We start from the raw sequence: 27,412 nt of genomic DNA, 5'->3' as shown, positions 1-27,412 counted from the left end.
AAGAATGATGCCAACAGAAAATCTAGTAAGTATTAGTACAAATACATACTATGAAGTGCTTTGGGCAATAAAGGTTTGGAGTTTAAGGAAAAATAAGAATAGACATTTAAGATTCACCTGTCTTATGACTATTGTAGTAACTGCTTGGAAGCTGCATATAGTGGTCATCAACTATTCATTGTACTTTTTTCAGTCTCTTCTGCCTGGAAATTGCTGCATTTTGCTGCACCTATGATCTTCCCACGATTTCAGTTGTCTTCCAGCTCATGTTTTGAGAGTGTGCACAGCCTCCTTTATAGGGAAGACAAACACTCACTGCAGTAGAGACCTCAATCTCTTTTCTCCTCTTTCTCTCGCTTTTCTGTCCTCTCTCTGAATCCGCTACCTCCCTCCTCAATTCTCACGTCTTTCCGTCATTCTCTCTCCTCTTTGCCCTCTCCCTCGTCTAATACTTGATATGAAGTAATTGCCAGAGTGGAGTGGAGGACTTCAAACAGGGGCTGAAATACACACACACATCCACATATCTTGTTGTGTTTATATTGAGCACATACCCCTTTCTTCTTCACCAAATCTTCAAAGCCACTGGCTTTTTCTCTCCCCAATCCATAAAGTCAGGCAAATAAATGGGAGAAAGAAGGACTGTTTAGACGAGGCTGTTTAGACCACCCACCAGGGAAGGTTTTCTTAGGCCACTGCAACCACTGCTCAGTTGTGTGGGACTCACTTATAGTGCATATACAGACTTTCCAAGCTCTGCAAACAATAGGCTTCAGTTTAGCCTCTGGAAAGCCATTAAACAGAGCTGAGTCTGACCCTCAGCTCCACACATATTGTTAGTTCTCTAGCATCACTCAGTGAATTACTGTTTATGTCAGCCCTGCCCTCCTAGTGCTTACAAAATTTAGGCTTTTTTTATTTGAGGCAATAGGATGTGACAGTAGATCAGATTCCTTCAAACAATATATTTGACTCTTTCTTTATATTGGAAATGTAATGCTCAAACACCTAAATGACATATCAGATACTGATGAATGAATTATTCAGGTTGAACATTTTAACAATGTTCATTGTGTAACAACATGAGCAGTGAAAACCAAAATCATCAACCCATGGAGGGCTGTATTCAAAATAATGCTGAAAATCAAAGTACTGAAAATTAAAAAGTTCTGAAAACACTGAAATCACAGGCTTGTCTAAGTTGTCATCAGTTTCATCACAGTAACCCACAATGTGTATGGCTTCTGCATGCCTGTGAATGCACTCCTGAAAATGTCTGAGCGTGCTCCTGGAGGTGTATTGGGTCCCTGGGGATCTTCTCCCAGACCTAGATCGGGGCATCAGTGAGCTCTTGGACAGTCTGTGGTGGTACTTGGTGGCTTCAGATGAGCCGAGACATAATGTCCCATAGGTCAATTGGATTTAGGTCAGCGAAACATGATGCTCAGTCAGTGGCATCAACACTTTCATCATCATGCCCACCCAGTCTGGCCATGTGAGGGTGGGCATTGTCCTGCACCAGGAGGAACCCAGGGCCAACTGCACCAGGATAAGATCTGACAGTTGCTCTGAGGACTTCATCCTGGTACCTCACAGCAGTCAGGGTATTATTGCCACACTGAGGTCTGTGCGTGCCTCCAAGGATATGTGTCCCCAGACACATCACTGACCCACCACCAAACTGCATAATGTTCACCATGGTGTCTCCAGACTCTTTCAGTCCTGTCACATCTTCTTCTCAGTATGAACCTGCTCTCATCTGTGAAGAGAATGGAGCACCACAGCCAGACCTGCCAATTCTGGTGTTTTCTCTGGTGAATGCCAATTGAGCTGCATGGCACTGGGCTGTGAGCACAGGTCATAGTAGAGGATGATGGCACTCATGTCACCTTCATTTAGTTAATTTCTAAGAGTTTGATCAGAATCATGCACACCAGCAGCCTGCTGGAGGTCATTTTGTAGGGCTCTGGCAGTGCTGCTCCTGCTCCTCCTTGCACAAAGGAGCAGATATACACTGATGCACTCCATGGATTCCATGCACAGATACAGATACTTTTTTTTAAGCAGTTCATTTGATGCCTGTAACAGTGAGCTTATAAAATATGGAATGAGCGCAGTAATGGAGGGAGGCGTTTTATCAGAAACGTCAATGAAGTTATTTGTCTACATTGCTTAATAAATTAGCCGCAGCACATTTATTCATACGTTTTTGATTTTTGTGACAGTGCACAGCTCACTCTGTACCTGTCTACATTAAAGCCTTCCACCACTAAAGTTGAAGTTTTGAGAAATGTTTTCATTTAGAAGTCATTGTCTTCCTCTTTGTGTCCCCTTCCTCTACCCTTTTCTATACCTTATCTTGTTTCTGCAAAACTTTCATTACCTGCATTTTTATGGCCTCATTACCTCTTTGAACCTAACTGACCTCTGGCGGGCAAAGCAAACATGCTGCGACATCATTCCATTACGCGGTCACCCACTGGACATGCCACAGTTACTCTAGGTTAAAATCCCATCAGCACTCCTAGATGGTGCTGCTAAATGTTAGTACACAGAAAAAAGATGGGAAAGGTTGATGGATGTGATGGATGACAGAATAGTAAAATGGCGATGATGGAAAGAAAAGGATTTAAATAATGAGATATAACCCAAGCAAAGTGCCATAGAACATGATATGCCACAAGCCAAAAGAAAACATCATAAAGAACCTCAGGTTGTTGAAACAGAGGAATGGCTAGGGGAGGGTATTGGGAAGTGTGGTGGGTCTAATGCAGCTTAGCAGTGAGCAGATGAAGCAATGTGAATGGCAAGGTGAGCAGTGGAGTAGGGAGAGCAGGGGGAGGGTGTGTGTAAATGTCGTTTTAATTTGTAGAGCCATAAAGAGGGTGAAGGGGAGCAGGTGGGCTGCTAGAATTCCCTCTGTCAGTGCTAATGAGCTGGCCAGATTTACAGCATCCACACACTCAGGCAGCCAGCAGCAGAGACTGGATACAAAGAGTGACGACTATCAGCAGAAATAATGTTTTGATAGAACAGCAGATGGGCCTCAACCCAAATCCATTATTGGATGAGATGATGAAGTGAGCTTACAACATACTGAGAGGTGTTTTTCACATTCCCATAGCGCAACAGGTAGTCCTCTATACAGCAAATTCTCTATTGACAAACTCAGAATGTTTTTGCCAAGAGTACATCTGTACAGAGCTGCTGTCTGAGCAACTGTGGGACCATTTATGGCTTAAAGGACAATCCTCCCCCAAAACACACACACACAAACACACACACCTACCCCAGCTGCCTGACCCTTGCACTCTCCCACTGGGAGTTGGTCTCTGTCAGTTCCACTGTGATAATATCAAATGCCAGCAGTAACAGCTTCTCTAACTGTGCCCAGTGTGTTTCATCTCCTGTGGTTCCATAAGCGCCCCCTGACCATGAACAGTTTTGCCCTGTTTTTTCAGTTACTTATATTCTCCTGCTTCTCTTTCCCTTTTTTCTGCCTTAAATGCCCCTCTCCAGATCTCTTCTGTCCTGCACACTTAAACATGCACACAACACATTTTCTTTTGACAGGTATTTATTCATAGTTTATAGATATTATCCATACTTAGTTTCTCATGACCTTAGCAAACTTTTTTAAAGTTTATTTTTTTTGTACCTCCACTTACAGCATTTCGGAATTTATATTCCATCTTTTTTTCATCCTCTTGCCAATACTCACATTCATCCCTAACTACAGCAGATATGCAGTGCAGGAGAATCCTGCTTTTGATAACACAGGAATGATGCACACAGATTGTATAGCCAACTTCAGACCAGCGCTGTAATGCAGCACATAGATGGATTAAATGTATTGGTAAACAGGCAGATAGCCAAGAGGCTCCAAGTGATAGATATCCAAACTTTATCTGTTTACTGTCTCTCAGGTATGTCAGGCAGATGAGCAAATCCCTCCTCCACCTCTATTTTCTATCAGTCATATCTCAGTGTCCCTCTCTAACCTAAAGTAAGCTCTGATGAACTATGGTTGATGTTATAAAACAAAGATGTTCAAGGTGAAAGCCCCTTAGGAGAAAGTCAGACATAAGGAGAAAGAAAAGCCATTTAGGCCATATCTGATACAAAAATAGACATTTAAAAACAGTTTCTATATTTAATTTGTTTCTCAGGAACATGTATTCCTTAATGGATGCATAGTAAATCCTTACAATAAGCACAAGCTCTTATCTCTTATCACCTGTTTTATTGTATTATTGATTGATTAGTGACTTATCAGATAATTGTATTTGGGAAGCAGGTCCACTGCTTGTAGGTACTATAATTTGGTAATTTATAAAAAGAGGAATTACAAACAGCAAACATTTTAGTCCCCAACTTTTGGCTACTACTTCATCCAAACAATTTTGAGCTGAATAACATGACAGCATTTTATGCACTAAACACACAAATGCACTCATATTTTCGGTAATATTGGCAGAGGGTGTTTGAGAGCTCCTATTATGTGTGTGAATGAGCTGTTTAGTGCTTGATGTGGGCTCTGGCAGCAAAACAGAGGCACCTGCTATTTGATGTGCCCTCTGTCACTGTCAGGTAAAACATAGATGAATCTGTTATATGCCTTTCTTCTGTGCCTTTGTTCACTTCTGAAAGCAGAAATTCAAACTCTAATCTTGTATCACCCTCTGCCCTGTATCTTAGCAGGTTATAGCATGTGAAGGTAATTTGTTTACTAGTTTACAAACAAATACTTTAGCTCTAAAGGAACACCTACACTATATGGATGATTAATGTCTTTCCAGTTGCATGGTTGCCTAAGAAAAAAAATCTTATTAATAATGAAAAACATATTTTGAGACAAACGTATTTTGAAATTACAGACAGGAAATTACTGTGACTACACATTCTGTATATATCTAATGGACATAGGCCAACACACACACAAATACACATGCTGGCTTCTAGAAGTTGGATTTACCACATAATGATTTCAGTATCATCTCTCCTGGTCTCTACTGTAGTGTAATTGAATCCAGTGGTTACTGAGCTGAGTGGTGGCTGCTTGACAGGCGCAGGCCTCAAAGAGAATTCTGCCTGACACTAAGACCCTGAGCCCCATAGGGAGAGATGGAGGGATTTAGGGAGAAAGAGAGAAAAGATGGATAAAGTGAGAAGGTTAAATGGGAAGCAGTCAATATTTTACACACCTCAGGCTCCATTTATAACTTTCTCCTACATAGATTTGGTGCTTGGGTTCTAATTCTTGGCAAAAGTTGTGGTTTCTCAAAAACAAACTGTAGAATATTTCCAAGTTTTTGATGGTATATAGGAAGCTGTTCCTTAGTATAGTGTTGTTGCTAGTTTTGAGTATTGTTTGTTGTTGTTGTCGTTATCCATCTGCTCATATGATTCTGTCTAACAGGACAGTTTTATATAGCACATGATTATCCTCTACAAACTAACCTAGTATAACTTGTACACTAGTGCTTCCATTTTTTTTTTTTACAGTGCAGTGCAGTACAGTTTATCTATAGGCTTACGATGTGTTAATCACATATGTCCCATCATTCCAGTTTTCTGCAGTTCACTGTTTATATTGTGTGTGTGTATCCATTTGCAGATATTCACTATATGCAGGCCAGTGCTTGTGAGTGAGGGCAGTCTTTCACTTTCATGAATGATAATTTATTTGTGGACTTCAGTAAGTAAGATGTCAGAAAGGACATTGGACCTGTAGAACAACTGTTCCATGCATCCTTTCCAGTCCAGGGGTTAATGCAACAAATACTGCCTGGGCATCCTGTATGCCGCCACTCGTGAAGGTAAATCACCTCCTCTTCCTCGCTTTATCTTTCTGTCATTTACTTTATCCCACTGAGCATGAAGAGCACCTTGATTTGCGCGCTATGCAGAGATGGATTCAGATTTGTCTGTCAAAGAAAGGAAGGCTCGTGTTTGTGAGTGACCATCGTAAACTGTGTTTTTGGAAGTGGGTGGATGGGTGGGAGAAAGGGAAGTCATGTGGGAGCACACAAGGAAAGACTGAGTGAGAGGGGTGAGATTGAAGGGGGAAAGAATGGTTTGCACTCCCAAAAGCCATTAAAGTTTGATTCACCCACTCTTCACTCTTTGAATAAATCAACCTGTCGGTCCCTCTCTCCCTGTCTTTCATGTGTGTGGGTCCCATCGCTCCATCGCCACCCCCACCCTGCCTTTGGCGCTCTTCTTCCTTGGCAGAATTGTGCATTCTGACAAGGTTTTACTAACATGGAAGACAGTTGTGGATCTCATCAGTCCCACCATAATTTACAGCTACTTATGTTTGTATTTATGTTTATGTGCAGCAATGCTCATGGCTTTTTTTCAGTGTGAAAGACGCCATAGCTATGGTAACAATGCTCTACCGTAAGAGAAGAATGTGATATGTGGAAAAATCTGTTGAGTTACAAACCATGTCTTCAGCCTCACCAGGACTTTGTTTGACATTATGCAAATTCCTCAATGATTCTTCCCTCCCTCTGTCTTCACCTTGATTTCCATATGCACATCCCTTTCCATTCATCTGTTTTTCCTCTCACTGTTCTTTCAACCATGGCTAGATTTTCCTTAATAGAGCCTTATAGCTTTTCCAATTTGCTCAAATCTATTTTGGGTGTCACTTCCACAATTGGGAAGGTATTAAAAAAAAAAAAAAGTATTATAGAGAAATATAGACAAAAGGTGAAGAGAAAAAGCAACATTGCTGCTATCTACAGTTTAATTTTTTCCTTGTTAGTATTTTTCATTGTGCAGTATAATAATAACATGGTGTAGTATAAGGGGTCATTGTTTTCATCATAATGAGCCACATTCATTTAAAAGATTTTAAAATATTAACTTGACACATACCTTTTTACTTTTAGAAAGCATGAGTGACTCAACTGATGGATAAAAGTAGTGCTTATTGTAGAAATGTGATTCTTTTTTCTTCTTTTTTTGCTGCTTTACTGTTCAATTTACACCTCAGAGCCCAGATTTTACAGACCTGTTACAGCAGGCATACATGACAACCACAACAATCAAGTCTCAAATTAAGGTGACAAACAGATGTTTAAACTCCAACTTGCAGCCCGTCTTTTTCAGCTTGTCATTCTAGTGACTTTGATGTTGTCTTGTGGTGTGTTTTTTGGCGTTTCCTCTTATAGAACAAACCATCCATCCTGCCCCACAACCTGAAGGGAATGAGGATGGTGATACTGATGGTTGTGTCACAGTGTGGTTCTCTGGAAAATACTGTGCCACATCTACTGGCAAGATTTCTCTTAAATTTGGTCCACAGAGGATTGTTATTTTTCTCCTTACATTTTAGACAGTCAGTGGACTTTTTCTTTAGTGGCACTCCAAGCCCAAAATGTTGTCTTTGCACACAACTATCTTACTGTTTAACAGGCTGGAAATAAATTTATGCTGTACATTTATTCTCCTCAGGGGATGCACTAGTTTAATTTTCATAGCACCACCATAAACTTTTACATTTTAGCCCCATTACTGGAGGGACTAAACAAGTAAATCTATCAGATATCATAAATTCACTATATGTTCCAGCACCGCAGCAGCTTCTATCAGGACTTTCAACTTTCAGTAATGAAAGTATTTCTTTAGGATTTTCTGACAGAATATTTGAATACACTATATAATCTTTCTTTTGTTGTGATGATTTGGAGATTTGGTTATATTCTTTATGGAAAAAGCAGGCTGCAAAATATTGTCCTGATATTTTTCTTATTTCTCTTATTTCTTATATATAATAGCATTTTATTTGTATTTTTTTCTAGATTTTGAATTAAACTGCAATGTGATGTTTTGATATGCTCATTGTGTGCCAAAATGGCTACACAGCTTTTACTAAATTGATCGATCTCTGCTGATTCTCGTTTTTTGAATCCAAAATCACTATTTTACTGTGGCTTTTTAGATCAGGGTAGGTTTCTGGATTAGTTTCAGAATGAATTCTAATGCTTAAGAAACCCAGCATTGCTAAATGTGTCTGATTAAATACAGGTAATATGTGTTTAAAAAAAGCAGCTAAAAAAATATCATACTCTACCCAAATAACAGAGGGTACTTTTTCACTTCCAAGGAAAGCAAATGTATTGCATTATTCATAAAAAAAAAAAAAAAAAGATTCAGTGAATTTAACCATTGACTCTGTTACCTTCATTCAGTTGACAAACCTATGGATTGAAAGATAGTCAACATATTCTTTGTTGAGATGAGATTCTTGGTGTGTTATATTCTTGTATTTTATTGGATGTGTCAGAAAGGAACAGGAACATCAATATTTCTTCTCTGTTCTTTCCTTTAAGTGTGCATTGTCTTTTTCCTCCCTAGTCACCAGCTAATACTGATGCTGGCAGTCATCACCAAGGGTCGACCACTCCTCTTCCCCTTTCTTTTGCTCTTTTCTCTACCAGCAGGACCCAGCTTATAGAAAAGAAAAAGTAGGGTTAAAGGTTAGAGGAGGAAAAAAGGAAGAGAGGGAAGGGAAGCCACAACATTATGTATGAGAACAATTTTGCCAGGAGACAGGCTATTGGATTATAATAGAGCTATTTTATTATCGAAAGTGTAGGACAGCTAACAGCTACTACAGTACTAATCCAAACTTTAGAAGTTGCTGCAAGTGAATTAATGAAATGTCATTACAAAATATTGTGGAGACAGCCACAGACATGGACAATCCACAACACACTTGTTGTCTCTTGTTGACAGCTCCACAACTTTCAAGTCTAAACAATATGTAGTTTGATTTGACAGCATCTCATTCTCATTGCAGTAAAGGGAGATGAAAGGGAATGAAATGGTAGAAATTACAGGTTGGGACATTTGCTTTGTTATGGGAAATGCCAGTTGACATTTGATGATCACTTCATACAAGAGATGATTATACTGTATGTTGCATTAGTATCATTAGTGCTGTGAGTGCTTTGTAGTGCTCTATACTGTGTGCATGCAGTATGCACAAAGCCTAAACGTAAATATTGAGGATAATGGGTAATATGGACTTAATATTGGACTTGTTTAGGTCCATCTTATTCCTACTTGCTGTGTCTACTCTTATCTGCTGCAGAGCTTCATGAAATGATTGTGAAGTGATGCCACTAGACCCCATATGTCCTTTTTATAGGCTCTCAGATGTCTTTGTCTTTCTGTATGTGATTTTCACATTTCTGTGAGTTTAAATCAGATTGTTTCATTTCTATTCTGTTTAGAGCTTGATTACAATGTTGGTTTAGGCAGGATGTTTGAGGTCCAGTGCAGTGGGATGTTTGGAAACGTTGTACCTTCACTCATATTCTTGCATGAGGTTAGATTTTGAACTCTGGCCAGAGTAGACGGCTATTATATACTTAAAAAATGTAATGCATCCTAAAAAGTAGATTTAAAAAATTCGATTGATTGATTGTTGCATGGTGATTGCTTTCCTTCTCACACTCAAAATTATTAGAAAAGAAAATGTCTTCATACTAACGCATATCTCAATGTTACAAGTTTTCCCATCAAACATGCCCTTTCTATTAGAATTTCTTAGCTGCTAATCGGATTGAAGCATCTTAACGTTTTGGATGTGTGGTCCCTGCTAAAAGTCAGAGATCAGATTGATGTTTCAAAGCTCACACACATTTGCACACACTGTACTTTGAGAGGTAACCACTGGCAATCTTCAAGCACTAGAATAATACATTTGAAATTACAGTAAAGGCACCTGGGGTCATAGTCCAGCAGAAAGGCAGCCTGAAAATATGTAGTTAGATGCATCTGCAATTGCTTGAAGTCTGAATTATGCAATGGATGGGAATCATTGTATATTTCTACTTGTGCCTGTGTGTGTGTGTGTGAGAGAGAGTGTGTGCCTCTGTGGAGAGAGACTTGAGACATTAAGACTCATGGAAGTAGAGCCCCATCTGCCCTTGCAATACCCCATGCCTGAGGCTACAGATAGAAAGAGATGTTGATATAGAGTGCAGTGTACCTATAGGACCAGACTGCAGAACGGAGAGATCCAGGGGTGCAGAGTTCACACTGAAGTGAAAACACACAAAAGGCTTGAAAAAAAAGCACACACTTGGATACAAGGAGAGAGGAAAGAAAGGCAGTGGAGGACAGAGAGCAGCGTATCTATTGAAAACCAGCAGATATGCATTGAATTGTTGACATGATATGGCTAAACTTTGGTAGCACAGTTTGTTTTTTAAAAGATGGTATTATGTGAAGTTCATCAGCCTAATGCATTTGATGCTCTTACATAAGCAGGCGATGTAGTTAGCACAATAATGTCACGTCATGTCAAGGAATGTTTCTTTAAAAGAAAGAAAGGAAATGTAAACAAAGTTAGAAAATGAGGGAGACCACAGAGCACCAACCAAAAGGGTCACAGAATCAACTCTGGATGAATTTAAGGTATGAGATCAGAAAAAACAGCGAACACTGTCAAAGGCCAACAGTTTCAAATACAGGGTGAAGTTCAACAGTTGTGATTTATTTGATATGATTCTCTGGGGCTCCACATATTTGTTTTTCTACCAGAGAGTAGGCAACCACTGGGCCTCATCACTCAGCTGATGAGCTGAAACTACTACACCTCATACTACTACCAATTAATCGATGATGATGAGTATGACAATGGTCATACTCCAGTCCTCGAGAGCCACTGTCCTGCTTGAGTTCTAAATATCCCTGTCCTGCTTGTTTTCCAGATGGTTGTAAAACCAGCAGGACAGTGGCTTTTGAGGACTGAAGTTTGACACCCCTGACTTAAACTGTTGTCTGGCTCAATAAATGCATTTGTGACCTTTGCTTTATGATGTAACACCATTACCTGTTTCCAAAGGAACTTAAGGAAACATAAACACACACACATCATGGGAGGCAGGAACCATTGACGCTGTAGAGGGGGTGGATCTATGCAGCGTGACGTCACCCATAGGGTTACACCCTACAAGAATGAAGCAAATTCAGTCGCCATTTTTGGCTGTTGGCTGTTTGGCTGTTACGGACTTTGCCATGTTGCTTTTGTGGAGCCAGAGGTACCATATTTGGGCAATAAGACAGTTTCTTCTAGAGAAAGTTCCCATGGCCATTATTGAGCCAATCAGCAGCAAGCTTTTTGAAAGTACATGCCCCCTGGAGCGAGTGAACAAAGCTCCAACTGTAGTCCGATCTGGCCATGGCCATAAGGCTTAGCCTAAGACTAAATATCAATATCTAATATGCACAATTAATTCTACGTATAACATGGCAGGTAGGAGAGTTGTCCACACTGTTCTTAAATGTCCAAGCAGCGGCAAATCCATTCCTACCACGGAGGGGCGGGCAGCCTAAAGCCATAACATGTAACTTGTCAATTATCCCCACGTAGGAGTGGAATAAAGCAACATGGATTAAAGGAGGCACCTGACTGGTCAGTTATTTTACCTTAATATTTTATGTGAGGGAGCAAATATCCACATTAGGCTGACACAAATTAGGAATATTAAGAGCATGTTCAAACAAAGATGACAAAGCCACAATGATTACTTTGGCAACAATAATGATTTAGTAACGCATACATATTTTATGTTTATAGTGCCTTCTAGTGGCCATGGTAATTAAAAAGGAAGAAAAGGAGAACAATCAGGAAACCTTATAAAGTGACAATGTCCTCTGAGGGAAGACTGTTCTGTAAATGGACAGGTCAAGATAAGTGGACCTTAACATAGGCAACCACTTTTTGAGACCATGGCGAACACGAGCTCTAAGCTTATTGAAGTCCTTATTTTGACCCAAACCATAATTATTCCCTAAACCAATTCAGGATGTTTTTTTTGTTTTGTTTTTCTTGTGTGATGCTCTATCTCTCTCTATTTTGTAAGTCTTTTTATCTAAATCTCTTCTCACTGCTTTACTCCATCTCTCGCCCCCATGTTAGTTCCAGGTAATTGCCCAAACAATGTTTCCCTCTCTCCCAATGAATTCAAATCAGACCACTTGTACTGCTGAGTGACTGCAAACATAATCCAGCTGCCACGAAAAGCCTCTTCACTGCTACATAAAGTTATTGCTAAGTATTGGAATATGGAGCTTTGTCATGCCATTCCAGATGTGTACCTTTAAAGGTGATTGCCCTAGGTGTGAATAGTAAAAGATATGAAGATGAAGAAAAGAGCACGGAGGGCTTGGTTAAGTGACCAACATACAGTACTAGTCTTCATGAAGCTAATCTATACACGTTGATGGATGTTGTCAGTGGTGAAATTGTGCTTTGCTCTGCTCTTGTTCACATACTATACCTCTCAAATGCAAACACACAAATACAAGCTGCCCACATACACATAAAATACTCCTTGCTTCAACTGGTCCCTGATTCCCCTATGTCTTTAAAAGAAAGTGTGGACTGATTAAAGTCACAGTTTTATGGGAAACTGTGAAAAATATGACAAAATAAATAAATAAAGCCAGAGTGTCTTGCCCCCCTAGGCAACAGCCGTTTATATGATAATCAGCTCTACTCTAATTTGCATTTAATTCTATTTTAAAAAATGGCTTCTTCAAAAAGAGAAGAAGTGGAGAAGAACAGGAAAAAATATGTATAAGAGCAAAATATTCTGTAGTAGCAAGGCAACTAGGCTTTGTTATCATTTACTTTGTCCTTTCATCAGGTAGTTACAGTATCAAAGTGTCTTCTCCTCCAGTACCACTCAGTTCACAATGAACATATGCATATACATATTAGCTTTAACAGCTTCAGGTTACATCAGTCCTTCAGCAATTAGATGTGTTGCTAGTCTGATGTTTTGAAAGGTGGGGTTTGTAGCTCTGTCCAGGTACTTTTACAGCAGCTACAGTTAAATGTAACCATTACTGTTCCTGAACAGCCTCTACCTGCATAATTGTTAAAGGTTAAACAAATTTTCACTTTTACTATTGCTATTCTAAATTGAGATGGATAAATTTCCATATCAAGTACAAAGAGGGTGCCCATCTTGCTGATGTGGCCTGTCCTTGTGCCCTTCCCCTTGGAGCAACCCATCTGCCCCGCTCTGTCTCTCTGGCGCTGTAGATCCCTGAGGCATGCTGGACGTGATTACCTTTACATTTAAACAAACAGCCTGGGCTCTTGGTGGCAGTCAGCCATGAGCTCTGACAGGGAGGCTGGGGTGAGGTACTTGGGGATGAAGATCAAGTGATAAAGATGTTATTTGTTCCTTTTATCTACTGATAAAAGGCCTCTTCCATACACACACGCACGCACCCACAAATACATACTCATACTTCATACCTCCTATAGCTACACTGATTGCCTAGCCTCTTTAACTAACTACAGTAACTATCACTGCTAACTCAAGTTATACCCTAATCTAAAATCCTGATCATAACCTATGTAATTTCAAATTATATTTAACCCAGACTCCAAGCCTTAAATAAACAAAATGGCTGCTTTTAACTAAAAGCTCTAATTCTATGGAGAATGCACAGGAACATAACGGATACATGCACTCACACGTACACATTTAAAGGCTGTCCTTGCCTTTCTAAAGTGGCTCCTCTTGCTGTTTGTTGGTGTGGAATCATTTTGTTCAGCTGAGTGCTTCTCCAGAAAATCGCCCATCACTCAGCCTGGCCATAGAGTGGACAGAGAGGAAAGCAGTGCAAGGGCAAGATGGAATGAAATGAGGTTATAATGTGAGACATATTTGTCATCAGCTTCTGTACAGTGCACAAAGACTTGCTCCATATTATGTTTCATTCAGTGGGTACACGAGGTCAAATGAATTGCCAGGAAAAGGCTAACTGCTGTTACAAAAGAGAAGAAGAAAATGAATGGCAGTGAGAGACGTGCAGTTAATCAATATTGTCAATCCAGCCAGTAGAGCAATTGATTTTCTGACAAACCAATCATAATCCAGTGAAAGGGATACAGTTCTTAGGATAAACACACAGCAGTACATCAGATTGGAAATACAGATGGTTCTAACCTAGTCTTTCTTGCAGGGGTTTTTCGGTTAGTCTCTATAATGAGTGGGCGTAACTCTTACTTTTCACCTTTCTCCCTTGGGAACAGAAATTAACAAATAGGTGTGAGAACTATTGGTTGTAAGCAGTCGTCATCACTTTGAGTCAAATCCAGATTTATTGCCTGCCTGTAAATATGTATGATAAAGTCTCACAGCACCTGCATTTGCAGCACAAGGTTTATCTTTACCTTCAATAGACGATGGACAATTAGAAACCAAGTGACTGTAACTGTTAATCTATCCATGAATTTTCAGTTTACAATATGCTCCTATGATGTTTCTTGTCCCCACTGTTCACTTTTCCACTTTTCCCTTAGAGTTTCTGTCTTTTAATTTAATTTCACTCTCTGTTCCAGACATACCTGGTAAAACTAATTTACTGGTGCTCTGGCAGGGGCATCAGTACCAAAAGGCCAGATTCTCAGAACCATTAAGTTAAGTTATTTACCCTTATTAGTCCCACAATGGGGAAATTGCAGTTTTAGACTCTTGAGACTAGACCTTTCACATGTCGGGAAGAGGCAGCTTCCCTGTATGATTGGCTTTCATTGCATCAGTTCGTACAGGTGCCATGGCTAAATGAGCACCATTTTTGCATAGCCTCCCTCATTTCCCCTTAGTACTGATCTGCCTCTCTGCATGTCAAATCATAGCCTTTACCAGCTGTTTAACAGAAGTTTTATTTTGTGTGAGATTCATTTCTAAGTGGATGACACTTAGACTTACATAGACAATTAACTTATTGTGAATTTGAGTTGTGTACAAAACACAGAGGGCGCGTGCACATCTGCCACCCTTCATTTTCCGATCAAAGCTCCCTAATGTGTCATGTTCTGTCTTCCAAGAATACAACTCGGCTGCAAACGGAGTTAAACCACTGATAGGCCCATCAACAGACTGGATGTTGTCAGTCAGGCAGCTTTTCTCTTTGCTCAAACCAATTCCCCTTTGTGATATCACAGGTACATACAACAGGACTGCAGCTCTGCGCCACTGGGAAAGAGTCTAAAGCAGCAGCTATTGCCATGAGTGGAATTGTAATGACAGACACATCATTTTATGAGCAGAACTGTCTCATTGGTCTGTGTATGGCCATGATATATGATTTAAAGTTGTTACCACATCCCTTGGGCTTAAGGACTTATTTTAGAAAGCAGTGTCCTGGAGCTTATTCTATGACATATGTTTGTGCGATGGCACATCTCTTTTTTTTTTTAGGTTGTTTCCTGTGTCTTCTGTAGAAGTTGGGACACACTTGCTGATTATGAATAGTATATGGACTGTGTCTCAGTCTGGATCAGTTGGCAAATAAAATCTTTATGTACGTTCCATAAAGATTCGAATCTTATGTCTTAACACCCAGTCACTGCCAGTTGTTCCCACAAAGGTTTTTTTTTAAAACATGATTAATATTTGCGACAACATTGATGACCGATGACACCACTTATGTTTCAGGAGAACTAACAGTGGATAAAGTGTAACAGTAAAGATTCGAGAACAATAAAAAAAACTGAAAGTGCACCTGACATCTTAAATGGAGGAAAAACTGAACTGTGGCAGGAGCGTGAATGCCTCTGCAATATTAAATCGACCCAACACGTCAGAACTGATTCTCGCTATAGACTGTACAGTCTGTGATGTCCATGCCTCTCCATCAGCGTAAATTGACTTGGATGTAAACAGTCATGTGCTCTTTCTTTACTGTCAAGAACTAAACACATGTGCAAGCCAATGGAAAACATGGCATGTGCTGTCTTAGTGGGTTACAGCCAGTCATTAAGTGTGTCCCCGCCTTAATATTTTGGACACCTGGAAAGAATAACTGGTCATCCCAGTTGTTCTTTCCAGGTGTCCAGCTCATCAATCAGAAACCTGTCCAATCTTTTCCAAGTCCTAAAACCCTTGTACTGCAAGCTTTGGTTACTATACACACTAAAGTCCCTATACAGTACACACACAGTGTACAGTCAAAAACTCAAATTCAGCACATACTAAATGCATGTTTATTTGGAAATTCAAAATGTTCCAAAGTAAGTGACTTTAAATAGGGTATAAATCATTTTTGTATAATTTTCCCCATTTACTTTCGGAGCCTTGCTGATGAAGGACACTTACTCTTATTTCAATACCAGTGAATTATTGATAAGCTAATTTCAAATGTGAAATATAGCTTTCTGTGTCACCTTTATGATTAATTTAAGTGTTCTTTTGATTCCCCGCTTCAGCATCTCTACCACAGCTGCATACTGTGAAATCTTTACCAGTGCCCTGACCTCAACTCTTTTTATACCCGAGTATGTCATATAATGTACTTCCATCATGAAGTTGTTTAGGTTATCTGTTCAGTATATTGATAGATTAGGGTGATACAAATATGATTCAGGTGTCTTCAACATGTTTGTAATCAACATTTTTCTTTTTAAAGAATCACTTCAAGTGATTTAAGTTAAGGGTTTATTTGCCCTATGGTCAATTCAGATTAACTAGCCATACTGTGGGGCTGTCAGATCTATTTATCGTTTTGGGGGCTGCGACTTTGGGGAAAAGACAAATCAAAGAATAGAGAACTAATGGAGAAAATTAAGTGTTAAAAGTCATGCTTTAGCCCATTGAACTATTTTAAGGATACATACTGGTACATACTACTGCATGATTTAAAAAACGTCTGCCTTACCAATATTGCATATTGTTTTAGTCTATTTATGTTGTGGTACGAAATGACACATAGCAATGTTGAATGTTGATTACTACCTGAAAGAAAGGGTTTTATAGAGAGTGCTTTGACAGGTGTAATAGCCAAAGACATGCTGCTATTCAAATTTAATCTGGGAACAAGTCATTTATGTCCACTTTCAACAGTTCTGCAGCTCATGTAGTTCACAGTGTTACTTACTGCTCTACATGTTCAGACTACTAATCTACATGGTATTTGCTGTAGGTCACGCATGTTAAAAGATTACTTGGTAGTTAATTTCTGATGTAGTTATTGTAGTTGAATGCAAAGTATTTTATTGGTGTGTAAAAAAAAAAAAAAAAAAAAATGTTTCCTCAAGAACTGTATATTGTTTTATCTTCATTATGGTGAGGTTTTGTCAAAATAAATATGACTGTACCTGGCTATAAGGATTTCTAATAAGGTCAGCTCTTTCTGTATTCTTTGGCCTTAAGTAACACGTGATAATACTTAACAGTGTAATGTGAAAACGCAGGTTGCTGTTTCTTCTCTAATTAAAAACCAGAAACACTTTCCCTCGCCATGATAGTTTTTAGTTAACATCTGTATCTGTCTACTTCTTTACTTCTCACTTACCCATAATTATTTTGCTTCACTTTCTCCTCATTTGCAATACATTCCCCCATATAGGTTAGAATAATACCAGTGGCAGTGTGAAAAGGTGCCACATGTAGGAGGCAGTGATGGAGGGACAGAGGTTGTGAGAGGCAGGAAGTGAAAGGGTGAGCGGAGCTGGTACAATCACATGCCTGCTGGGTTGGAAGCGGAGAGCAGACAGCTGGGGAGGAACCGAGAACCTTGTGAGCAGTGTAGGTGTAATCATGGCTCTATTGTAGTGAACAGCTGGGCCTCTGGAGCTGTGAGCAGCAGGGGTCCAAAGCCAAGGCGCTACCCTTGCAAATCACCATGTCTAACATTTCTGACAAAATAAGAGCAGTGCATTGTAGTCAAAAGTCTGTGGGTTTGCCATGGCCTTTACCAGGTAGGACAAAAAGTCAACTTAATTTCAAAGAGCAGAAATATCATGCACAAGTCTGATTTTCTGTTAAGAGTGGGCAGAATGCAGCTGGATTTTGGCCTATTGAGTTTGTGTTCCGCCCATGCTGTTTTTTTTTTTTTTTTTTTTTTACAAGGACGAGTTGCTATCTTAACACCCTACCCTTGCTTGGAGCACCTTGTCTTTTGTGGCAATATACCATCCAAGTACTAACCATTTCTGACCCTGCTCGCCTCCTCAGGGGTGACAAGATCGGGGCTTGATAAAGGTTAAATGTGGAGGGCTTTGGCATATTGATGGGAACTAAACATTTCAGTTAATCCGTGGGCCCATTAGTCATTACCTAATTGATCATTAGTTGTTAAGATGGGCAGTCGTCCTGTGCTGTTTATTAGAATTGTCATGCTTGAATGTAATGGCATTTTGGATCACAGGTTGAAATGTTTTTGCAGTCTGTTATTCAGGTTAACTACTGATAGTCACATAAAGGCAAACAATTGAGAGTTGGCCTTACAAAACTGATAAGAAATGAATGGCGAACTCCATGTGCATGTTTATATGGGTTATTTAAAGCAGCACATCTTAAAAAAAAAATCTGCTTCATAAAATGTTGCACTTTTACCACTTTCTGAGCACGTCAACGCAATGTCTGTGTTGTTATATTGTAAATAAGCTAATGAGTATGGAGAGTCATTATCTACTTTATCAGTGTGATAGTCAAATTGGTATGCATATCTTGGTAATATGCACTTAGCAGATTAATAGAAGAATAGTAACCAGCTATGAGAGAACAGGGTTTGTTCACCATGCTGTTCAGAAATACACACATTATGGCATAAATATTATAACTGATGGACAGCAATCTACATTTCCATAGAGAGAAGTACAGAGTACAGGTCTGTTTTTTTAATGAATAACAGTCATATGTTGCCAATGCAAGATGTTTATAAACCTTTGATCTTTCACATTCATGCTGTAATTGATGATTCCTTTTGAGTAAAATTTTATGTAGATCGCTAACGATTTCTATTTTTGTATCACGCAATCTCTTCTAACTATGCTTTTACAGTATAGGCACTGTACTTCTCCATTGCAGGAGTTGTGGTCTGGTGATTTGCATTTTTTTTTTTTTTTTAACAAATCATACACTAATTTGGGGCTTTTAGCTTGTGCTCCTGAAGAGGATAATTGGCACTTACACTGCAGTCTGAGTGAATTTGGCTTCAGTTCTTCCATCATTAGAGTGACAAATAAATGAATTAAACTAAGTTGCGGTTGGACAGAGCATCATCACACACTATGGCAACTGGTCCCTCAAGGACTCCCTAGAGGAGAGAGCTGACGTTTAACTACTGGAATCCATTACACTTACAGCTCCAGACCTCAGTGGACTCGAGTCCCTGTCATCCCTCAAAGTCCCAGAGAGAAACAGGGCTGTGCTATCCTGAGGTCTGGCCAGCCTTGATTCTGTAGGGTCCCAGAAGTCGCCTTGTCATGTAGAACCTAAAATTTGACACACAGGAGACAAAGACTCCTCTGCTGCGTTCATGTATAGTGCAAACACCACTATATTATACAGTAGAGGCACAGTTAAAAGTGAAGAGGGACTCCCTTCTTTATTAAAGCTGTCTCATGGCTGTTAGTGACAGGCTTTCACTTTCATATGCTCATGTCTATGCTCTCGTTTTTTCTTTTTCCTTTTCTTACTGTCTGTTGTCGTCTCAGTCTTTGTTTTTCTCATCTTCTTACAACTTGCAGTCTGTCATTTTCTCTCGCATCGCCGACATTCGTGTTCCTCTTTTTTCCGCCTGCAGTGGGCTTGGGAAGTAGTCAGACTTCACTCCATTTTCATTTTAAATATTGCTTCTACAATACTACACATATTACCCTCTGTTTTTTTTTTCTGGGCAACCAAAATATCAAATCTAAAGGAGATATAGTCACTGTCCAGACCCTGTACTTATTACTTTGTTGAATCAACATTGGCAGCAGCTCCAGCTCCATTATTGGTCTTCCTAGGTGTCCCTTTAGTGTCCCTCATTCTTTCTTGCTAATCCGTCAAGCTCTGTCACTTAAGACTCAGTGCATCAGTGATCTTTTCATTGCAGCACTGTGTAGACCACTCAAGGGCATTCAGACTCCACCTGAAGCCACTCCAGCATAGGCTTCTGTGTGTGATTTGATGTACTGAAATATGGAGTTCTGGTTGTGTGTTTTCTGGAGCACGTTTTGTTCAAAGATCTTTGTCCCATCAACACCATAAGCATCATACTTGATTGACTGGCGCTGTATATGCTAACCATATGACCAGTTGCAATATGGCTCTCACAAGATGTACCCGTGGTATGAAATATATGGCATTCAGGCCAATAAGTTACTGTTTGTTTGTTTTTTTGGGGGGGGGTTTCTGTCATGATGTCAGTCTTGTAAGTGCTGTCCCTCTAACAGGCTCTGCCATCTCTGCAAAGAATCTCAGATGCTCTGCTGCCTTAGTCATTGGGGGTCTGGTCATCTGCTTAACCAATGCCCTTTTTGTCTGGTTTGGTTGAAGGGCCATCTTTTGGAAGAACCGGGTGTTTTCAGACTCCTTCCTTTTTACAATGATGTCCACTGTGCTCCTGGGAACATTTATTGATTTAGCAATTTCTTACATTCTTCCATGGATCTTTGGCTCAGCACAATTCTATTTCGGACACGATCATAAACCACAAAAATCAACTGGGAGTGTAATAGTCAAGGGGCTGAATACTAAGGTAAATTAAGCATTACAGAATTAATATATTTTCAGTGTGTTACATTATTAATATGAAGCAAAATCAGAATTAAATCTCAGGGTTATGACACAAGTCTGACTAGCACAAACACTGTATAAACTAGCACAGTATGCTCTAAGTCCCTGTCTCTCTGTACTCTGCAGCCTGTCTCTCCTCCTCTCTATCCTTAAGTAGTGACTGTCAGAAGGAGAAGAGGGTGATTCCAGCAGTGTACTTCAGATAAGACACAGCAGGGAACTCTCTTCATCCTTCTCCAAACATCTCACCACTTAATGTTCTGCTTCCTGAAGGAAATAGATCACCTTTATTGAATAGCTGCAAAGTAGTGCTTAGCCATATATTCAGGAATATGAGCCATGTCAAACCAATTGATCTTTAAGGTAGTGACGCATACATGTACAATGCTCTTCAACTAGCAAACAGTGGTTTAGCAGCCATTTGTCTCGCCAATGCATGCTGGACGTGTTTATTGCATGGATTATTTATGGAGAGGTGATTGGACAGTCTTATTGGGCAATAACAGCAAAGGGATTCACTGCCTAGCGTTTTGTGCCTGGTCACCCACACTGATTAGTAATTGGCATCGCACAGGTCCAATCAATGACCTTATGGCAAATGTATTGCGACAAAGTGAAAGGTACAAAAGGCCAAAGAGAAGAGAATCTGTCTGATGGCTCTTTGCTCTCTGTTGAGCTCCATGGTGAAGCGCAGACTACCCGCCAGGCTGTAGTGCTCTCTGTAGCGGTAGACTGCTGGAATGCCAAAAAATACATCATGAGGAGCTAATGATCCGAGACAACTGTTTAAGTAGGTTGCACAGTTTCTTTTTTCTCTTTGTATTAAAATGCACCACTTATGCAAAAACATTATTTTGACCTTCAAAGCCTTTTAGGGGATAAAGGGAAAACAAGAACATGAGAATGAGATGAGCTTCCAGAGTCTAATAGCAGCACATAGGTGATCATCACCTGCACACAGCCAAGCCTGATAACATCTGATGTACCACACTGAAACACTTGACACATTCAGAGTTGGTCATCTGTGCTTCCCAGCAAAGCTTGTTGAAACTGCTGTTGCTTGAACTGTTTTGAACACAAATCTGAGAGATCAAAATTGGCATGTTTGCATGTTTACTGGAATGCAAATGTGTGACATTATTTACTGAACCCTGTGGCATTAAACTTGGGGCGGTGTTAATGAGTCATTGTTTCTTAGGCTGCTGTGTAGAGAGAGATAGAAACTTGCATGCTTTAGGGCAGCAAAATGATGCATCATATCAGTCACTTTCTCCACACATCCCTTTATTAACCACATTATTGCTCCCACTTTCCAAAAAGAGGTACAAACATATGTACGGAGACTTCACTAATGCTGAACTATCAAACTGCTTCCTTGACATCAAAGCAGAACTGATATAGCAGACACTCATGCCAGATGCACATACAGGTACACAAGTGCACACACACGCACAAATAAGCAAATGCAAGAAAATGTAATTAATTCACCTAGAGTTTGATATTGAAAATTTTTATCCATTTAATTTGTGCCTGTGCATCAGTGTCATGCTCCAAGCTATGGAGTACCTTTACAGGTGTTCCCAGCTCTCTCGTAAGCAGACTACTTGACAAGCATAATAAATATATCAGAGGAATGCAGCTTAGATGTTTATTCAAATGCAGCTATTATTGTGGAGGCGTGGATTAGTGACTTTATTCCTTCACTCAACAACTATCGATGAGGTTTACTACCCTGCAGTGAAGCTTCTCAATGACCAAAGTTTGGGAAAGTAACTGACTTACCAAAAGATGAACTTGTTTATTTTAATTTTAAAATGCATTTACTTTCAGTTCACCAGTCTCAGAAATGACCTGTTAACCTTTCAACCTTTCAAAGGGGGTTCCAACTCCAAAGTTAAGAAACTGAGCCAACTGAGTAGTTGCACCATTCAGACGTACGTACTTTCTGTCCCTCAGTTCCCATGTGGCAGTCTAGTTTAATCTGGTTACACAGAGCAGTTTCCAGCACTCCAGCATGTGTAGAGAGACATGGGAATTAAGTCATGGGGCAGAAATCTAGTGTAGAATGGTAGAAGCAGAGATCCTGAGGAAGTTTATGTTCTCTGCCACAGCTGTATTGTAAAGTTTTGCAGATAAAGGCATTTAACCTTAATTTGGTGTTATGTTGCTGTGTTATCTGGGTGCTGGCCTGTCCTTGAGTAAGACAGGTCACACACACAGATTTCTATACTGTCCAAACAAACCCATGCACACGAAACATGCACATGTTGTCATTGGAGTATTCCCACACAAATGCACTCAGTGACTGACACACCAAGACAAGATCCCTGGATAGTATGGACACACACACATGCAAATACACCTCCACACTTCCCTGATGCCAATGCAGACAGACTGTGGGGTCAACTGTGTCACTGTAGCTTTGGCTCAGGGCCCAGTTCAGTTCAACACCATGACCTCCCCATGTGGTCGCACTCTCCCCTGCAGTAAACAAGACCACACATCTGGACGGTTGAAGTGACAGAGAGAAACAGAGAACAGCCCTGAAACTGTTTATTTCCAATAGTATACCTGGAAGCTTACCATCCTACCTCACAATCTTTTTCATATCTAGTTGTTCTCACTTCTTATTAATTATGTGTGTGTGTGTGTGTGTGTGTGTGTGTGTGTGTGTGTGTGTGTGTGTGTGTGTGTGTGTGTGTGTGTGTGTGTGTGTGTGTGTGTGTGTGTGTGTGTGTGTGTGTGTGTGTGTGTGTGTCTACCCAAGGGGATTTTGGGTCCAACACAGTAGACAAGATTTAGATTTATTGACCACAGGGGGGCATCTGTTTTCTGACAGTAGGATATTCCTGCAGCATTGAAGTTGCACTGTAAAACATGTTTTATCAGATGAAGTCATAAAGTGAAGTTGCCGCAGACGGTCTGTCTAATTGAGATGTCACTATCCAGGCAGAGTTCAAAAGCTCTGCAATCTGTGTCCTTGCTTAGTCGATTTCAAGTTTGGTATCTGTGTTGGGCTTGAAGTTGCAATTGCACAAGGGAAATGGCAAGTAGCTTCCAACTTTTGTTGTCTATTGTTTACATGCTAGAAATGTAAATGAGGATTCTCTTGTCAGTCATCACAACATGGACATGACCCACTGTCTGCAACCCCTCAATCCTCCCCAAAGCGTCACAGCACCTTGTGTTGAAACGCAGCAGAGGGCACTCAGCTCAGCTTTATACTGTAATCTGACATAATGTTCCTCAGGGAGTGTGTGTGTGTGTGTGTGTGTGTGTGTGTGTGTGTGTGTGTGTGTGTGTGTGTGTGTGTGTGTGTGTGTGTGTGTGTGTGTGTGTGTGTGTGAGAGTGTGTGTGTGTGAGAAACTTGTTGGTCCATTTGGTATTCAGTAGGTAAATAAGTAGAACATACTGAGGGTGTGTTCCACTACTGGCCATTTGGTGCCACTGAAAAACTGCTGAGTCGACCCGTTGATAAACGTTCTTACAGAAATCACTGCTTTTATTTATCAAGACTCACCAAGAATAAATTGTTATTTGCACTAATGATTGGGGAGGAGGGTCTGTAGCTGATTGAGATGAATAATATGCACATTCCCAGTCACAACTAGGACACTGTGTTCCAAAAATGATGACTAAATTAAATTGTCCACTGTGGCTCTGTAGTTAGATAAGGCTTCTCTATAAACCATATAAAGGTTATAAGTTTAGTCTCTACTTCAGCTGAAGTTTATTAGTATTCATCCTGAACATTTTTTGACTGTAATAATGGAAAAATATATTCTACCACAGTGTAAATCAGGTCATGTACTTCATGAGTCATGTCTACCTTGCTGTCAGCCTGTGTTCAATGCCAACGCTTATGTGTGTGTCTGTCTTCTTGAATGTGTCTTTCAGAACACACCAGTGGGTCGATCAGTGTTCATGGTGAACGCCACAGATCCAGACCAGGGCACTGGAGGCAGCGTTCTCTTCTCTTTCCAGCCGCCTTCTCCTTTCTTTGCCATTGACGGGGCCCGAGGCACCGTCACCGTCATCAGGCCCCTGGACTATGAGACGACCTCAGCCTACCAGCTGACTGTTAACGCCACGGTCAGCACCCACACAAATGTTCTGCCTATATTAGCACAGGCCAAACTCTGTCAAACTAATGCACACTTTACTTTTGATGTTGTTTGTATCAGGATCAAGACAAAGTGAGACCTCTGTCACGACTGGCCAACTTGGCTATCACCATCACTGATGTCCAGGACATGGACCCCATTTTTACCAATCTGCCCTACAGTACCAACATAGAGGAGGATGTACCCCTGGTCAGTAATACAATCCCACCTGACATCCAAATGCCACAGCTTATATTCTCATGCAGCTTTTGTGCGAAACCCAATAATCTGTTCAGTTCTTTCTCTCCCATCCTTCTCTGTTGCCAACATGTTCCACTTATCTTTCATCTCATTGCTCATCTCCAGCTCCTCCTGTCCCATGTTCATACTCCTCTTTGATCATTCAGGAGGAGTTTGGTGTAGCTACAAGAGAAATATGGTTAAAACAGTGGCCTGAGTTATTATGAGGGCAGAATGTCTCACCTCTCATCCTCCCTCCTGAGACCCCAATCCCCACAGTCTCCTAAAGTCAGCCCCAGGGCTCGTGCATACAGCACTGCGGGTGTTGGAGACTGTAATTACTGTTGGAGATTTACACTCCTGCTTCAGGGATGCGAGGCCTCTAGCAAAGGTCACTGTGGCTATAGGATTTAACGCCATGCTGCCTCATGTGCTCATGCTGCTTTGTATGTGTGATGTATGAAGTCTGTATATTGTATCAAGTACTAAGCAGCAGGGTCTCAACATGACCTTAACTTTGTCTTTATTACAAGTAGGTTTGTAATACACTGAGTGTCTGTTTCCACGTACACCATTATGTTCACTCCCCTGACTCAGTCCTCTAAACTCAGCTCCCAGGTGGCTAATGGTCCAGCTATTGATGTTTCCACTCATAGAGAGGGAATTACACACAGGGGCATAATACTGTTCGTCCTTATTTCTATTCTCTCACTCTATCAGTTTTCATTCTGCCTCTCCCCATGTCTCCCCTGACTCACCCAACCCAGTACCCAAGCCCCCCCAATCAAACACCCAGCCACACATCCCTTGTCCCCAACTTGCACGCACCATAGTAGAAATGTCAAGTGCTACATTTGCATGCATATTAACGGGGCGTGACGAAGTCGACGCCCGGTGTCTCTCTGACTCTCTGATTCATCAACTGTCATCAGGAAGGTCACAACAGGAGAGAGAGGAGGGAGGATGTAAGGGGAAGGAAAAAAGATATTGAGGTGAAATGAGAAAAGGCAAAAAGAGAGAGGAAAAATATTTGAGAGAAAGGAATTGAAAAGATTAGCATTACGTTGAATCACAGCGTTGAAATTGCTGAGTGGGTTTTCAGATTTCTCACAACAGCTGAGCAGCATTAAGTCTAAGTAGTACTCCTTGGAGTGTTGTAGCTCTTGCCTCTAACAGTAGGGGGCAGTGTATAATCCTATTATAGCAATGGTGTAAGAGGAGGTCACGTAACCAAAAACTGTTGCTGAACCCCTTTGACTCCACAGCAGATACAGACAGGGTACCAACAGGGCGAAATACACTGCAGCAGTGTCGCTGCTCTTGTGCACATACACACACTTCTGATGCCCTCATGTAGTATTCTAACAGGCATGTGTCATTCCCATTAGGCAGTGTTTGGCTGTGATAAGCCGAGGGCGTACAGTGATGGAAAGTGTGTCAAGTGTTCTCAAGGCCCATGACATTTATGTGTAAAGGGATATCAAACTTGGATCCCTGTCATAGGTCATTTCTCAAAAGTGTGGGAGCACACAGAGTTACACACATACAAACCCCTCTCTTTCTGCCTCTGTCACTCCTAGTTCCTGTTTGTTTCTCTGTGTATGTCTTTTTTTTCTTTTGCTCCAGCCGATCAACCCATCATCCATAGAAAACCTTGACAAAGGAGTAGAAGAAAATATATTTTTTTCAGATGAAATCACCGGGCAGGGTTTTTAGCTGTTATAGCTGTGAATCCATGCTGCTTGGACTGACATTTAAGCTTCTTCTAGGACAAACACAATTTGGCTGTCAAGTCAATGAGGAGAAAAAGAGAATGGCTTGGGGGTAATGCACTGTATAGCTAGACATGAAAAGATGAAGAGGGGGAGAGGGGTTGTCTTGGGTTTAAGGAGATATGCTCTGTGTGTGTGTGTGCGTGTGTGTTTGCAGGAGGGGGATTGTATCTTTGATGGTTGATTGAACATATTCCACTTGTGTGGACAGCTTGAGAATATTGCTCATATTACTTCAGCATCACTTCTTCTCCCCGCTCTCTTTCTCTGTTCTTTATTCCTCTGTTAGTCTGTCCCTAAATTTGTCTTGAGTGTGTCTGTGTGTGTCTTCCCCTCTGAGCTAGTGATTGGTGTGAATCAGTCTCTAAAAGGCTTGTAATTGATTCTGAAGTAATTGGTCAATGACAGGAGATGCTTTGGCAGAAATGGAGCATAAACATGCCTTAGACACAATTTGCCGAATCAATTGGAGGTAACTTGCTTGGGTGTGAGTGAGAGAGTTACAGCAGGGGCATAAAGGAGGGACAGAGGATGGGAGGAGGGGAAAAGGAAGGAAACTGGGAAGTAGGGAGGGTCTCTTGATCTCTTACTGCAGCACAGGGGTTTTTAAGCATCACCACCGTGTCTGATTGAGACAGGAAGGCTGAAAAAGCTCAGCGGATCAAAGACTTTTCTTATAGCCCCCTCCTCTGTCGTACTGTGGTTTTGTTGAGTTGTGGACTCGTTGGCGCAGCTGGAGAGATT

At 40.7% G+C, this 27,412-nt stretch overlaps 1 protein-coding gene across 1 annotated transcript in view; it reads left to right on the top strand.

Moving 5' to 3' along the window:
• cdh23 (cadherin-related 23) overlaps positions 1–27,412 on the top strand; it is a 138,119-nt gene that overhangs the window by 25,566 nt on the left and 85,141 nt on the right. The window contains exons 6-7 of the mRNA XM_026310064.1: positions 24,451–24,645; positions 24,738–24,866. Coding sequence (XP_026165849.1) covers positions 24,451–24,645; positions 24,738–24,866 — 324 coding nt within the window. The remainder of the gene's footprint in view (positions 1–24,450; positions 24,646–24,737; positions 24,867–27,412) is intronic.

This window comes from Mastacembelus armatus, chromosome 15 (assembly GCF_900324485.2).
Source record: "Mastacembelus armatus chromosome 15, fMasArm1.2, whole genome shotgun sequence".
Taxonomy (NCBI): domain Eukaryota; kingdom Metazoa; phylum Chordata; class Actinopteri; order Synbranchiformes; family Mastacembelidae; genus Mastacembelus; species Mastacembelus armatus.
The sequence above is the reverse complement of the archived record's forward strand: the minus strand, read 5'-3'. Positions and strand labels throughout refer to the sequence as shown.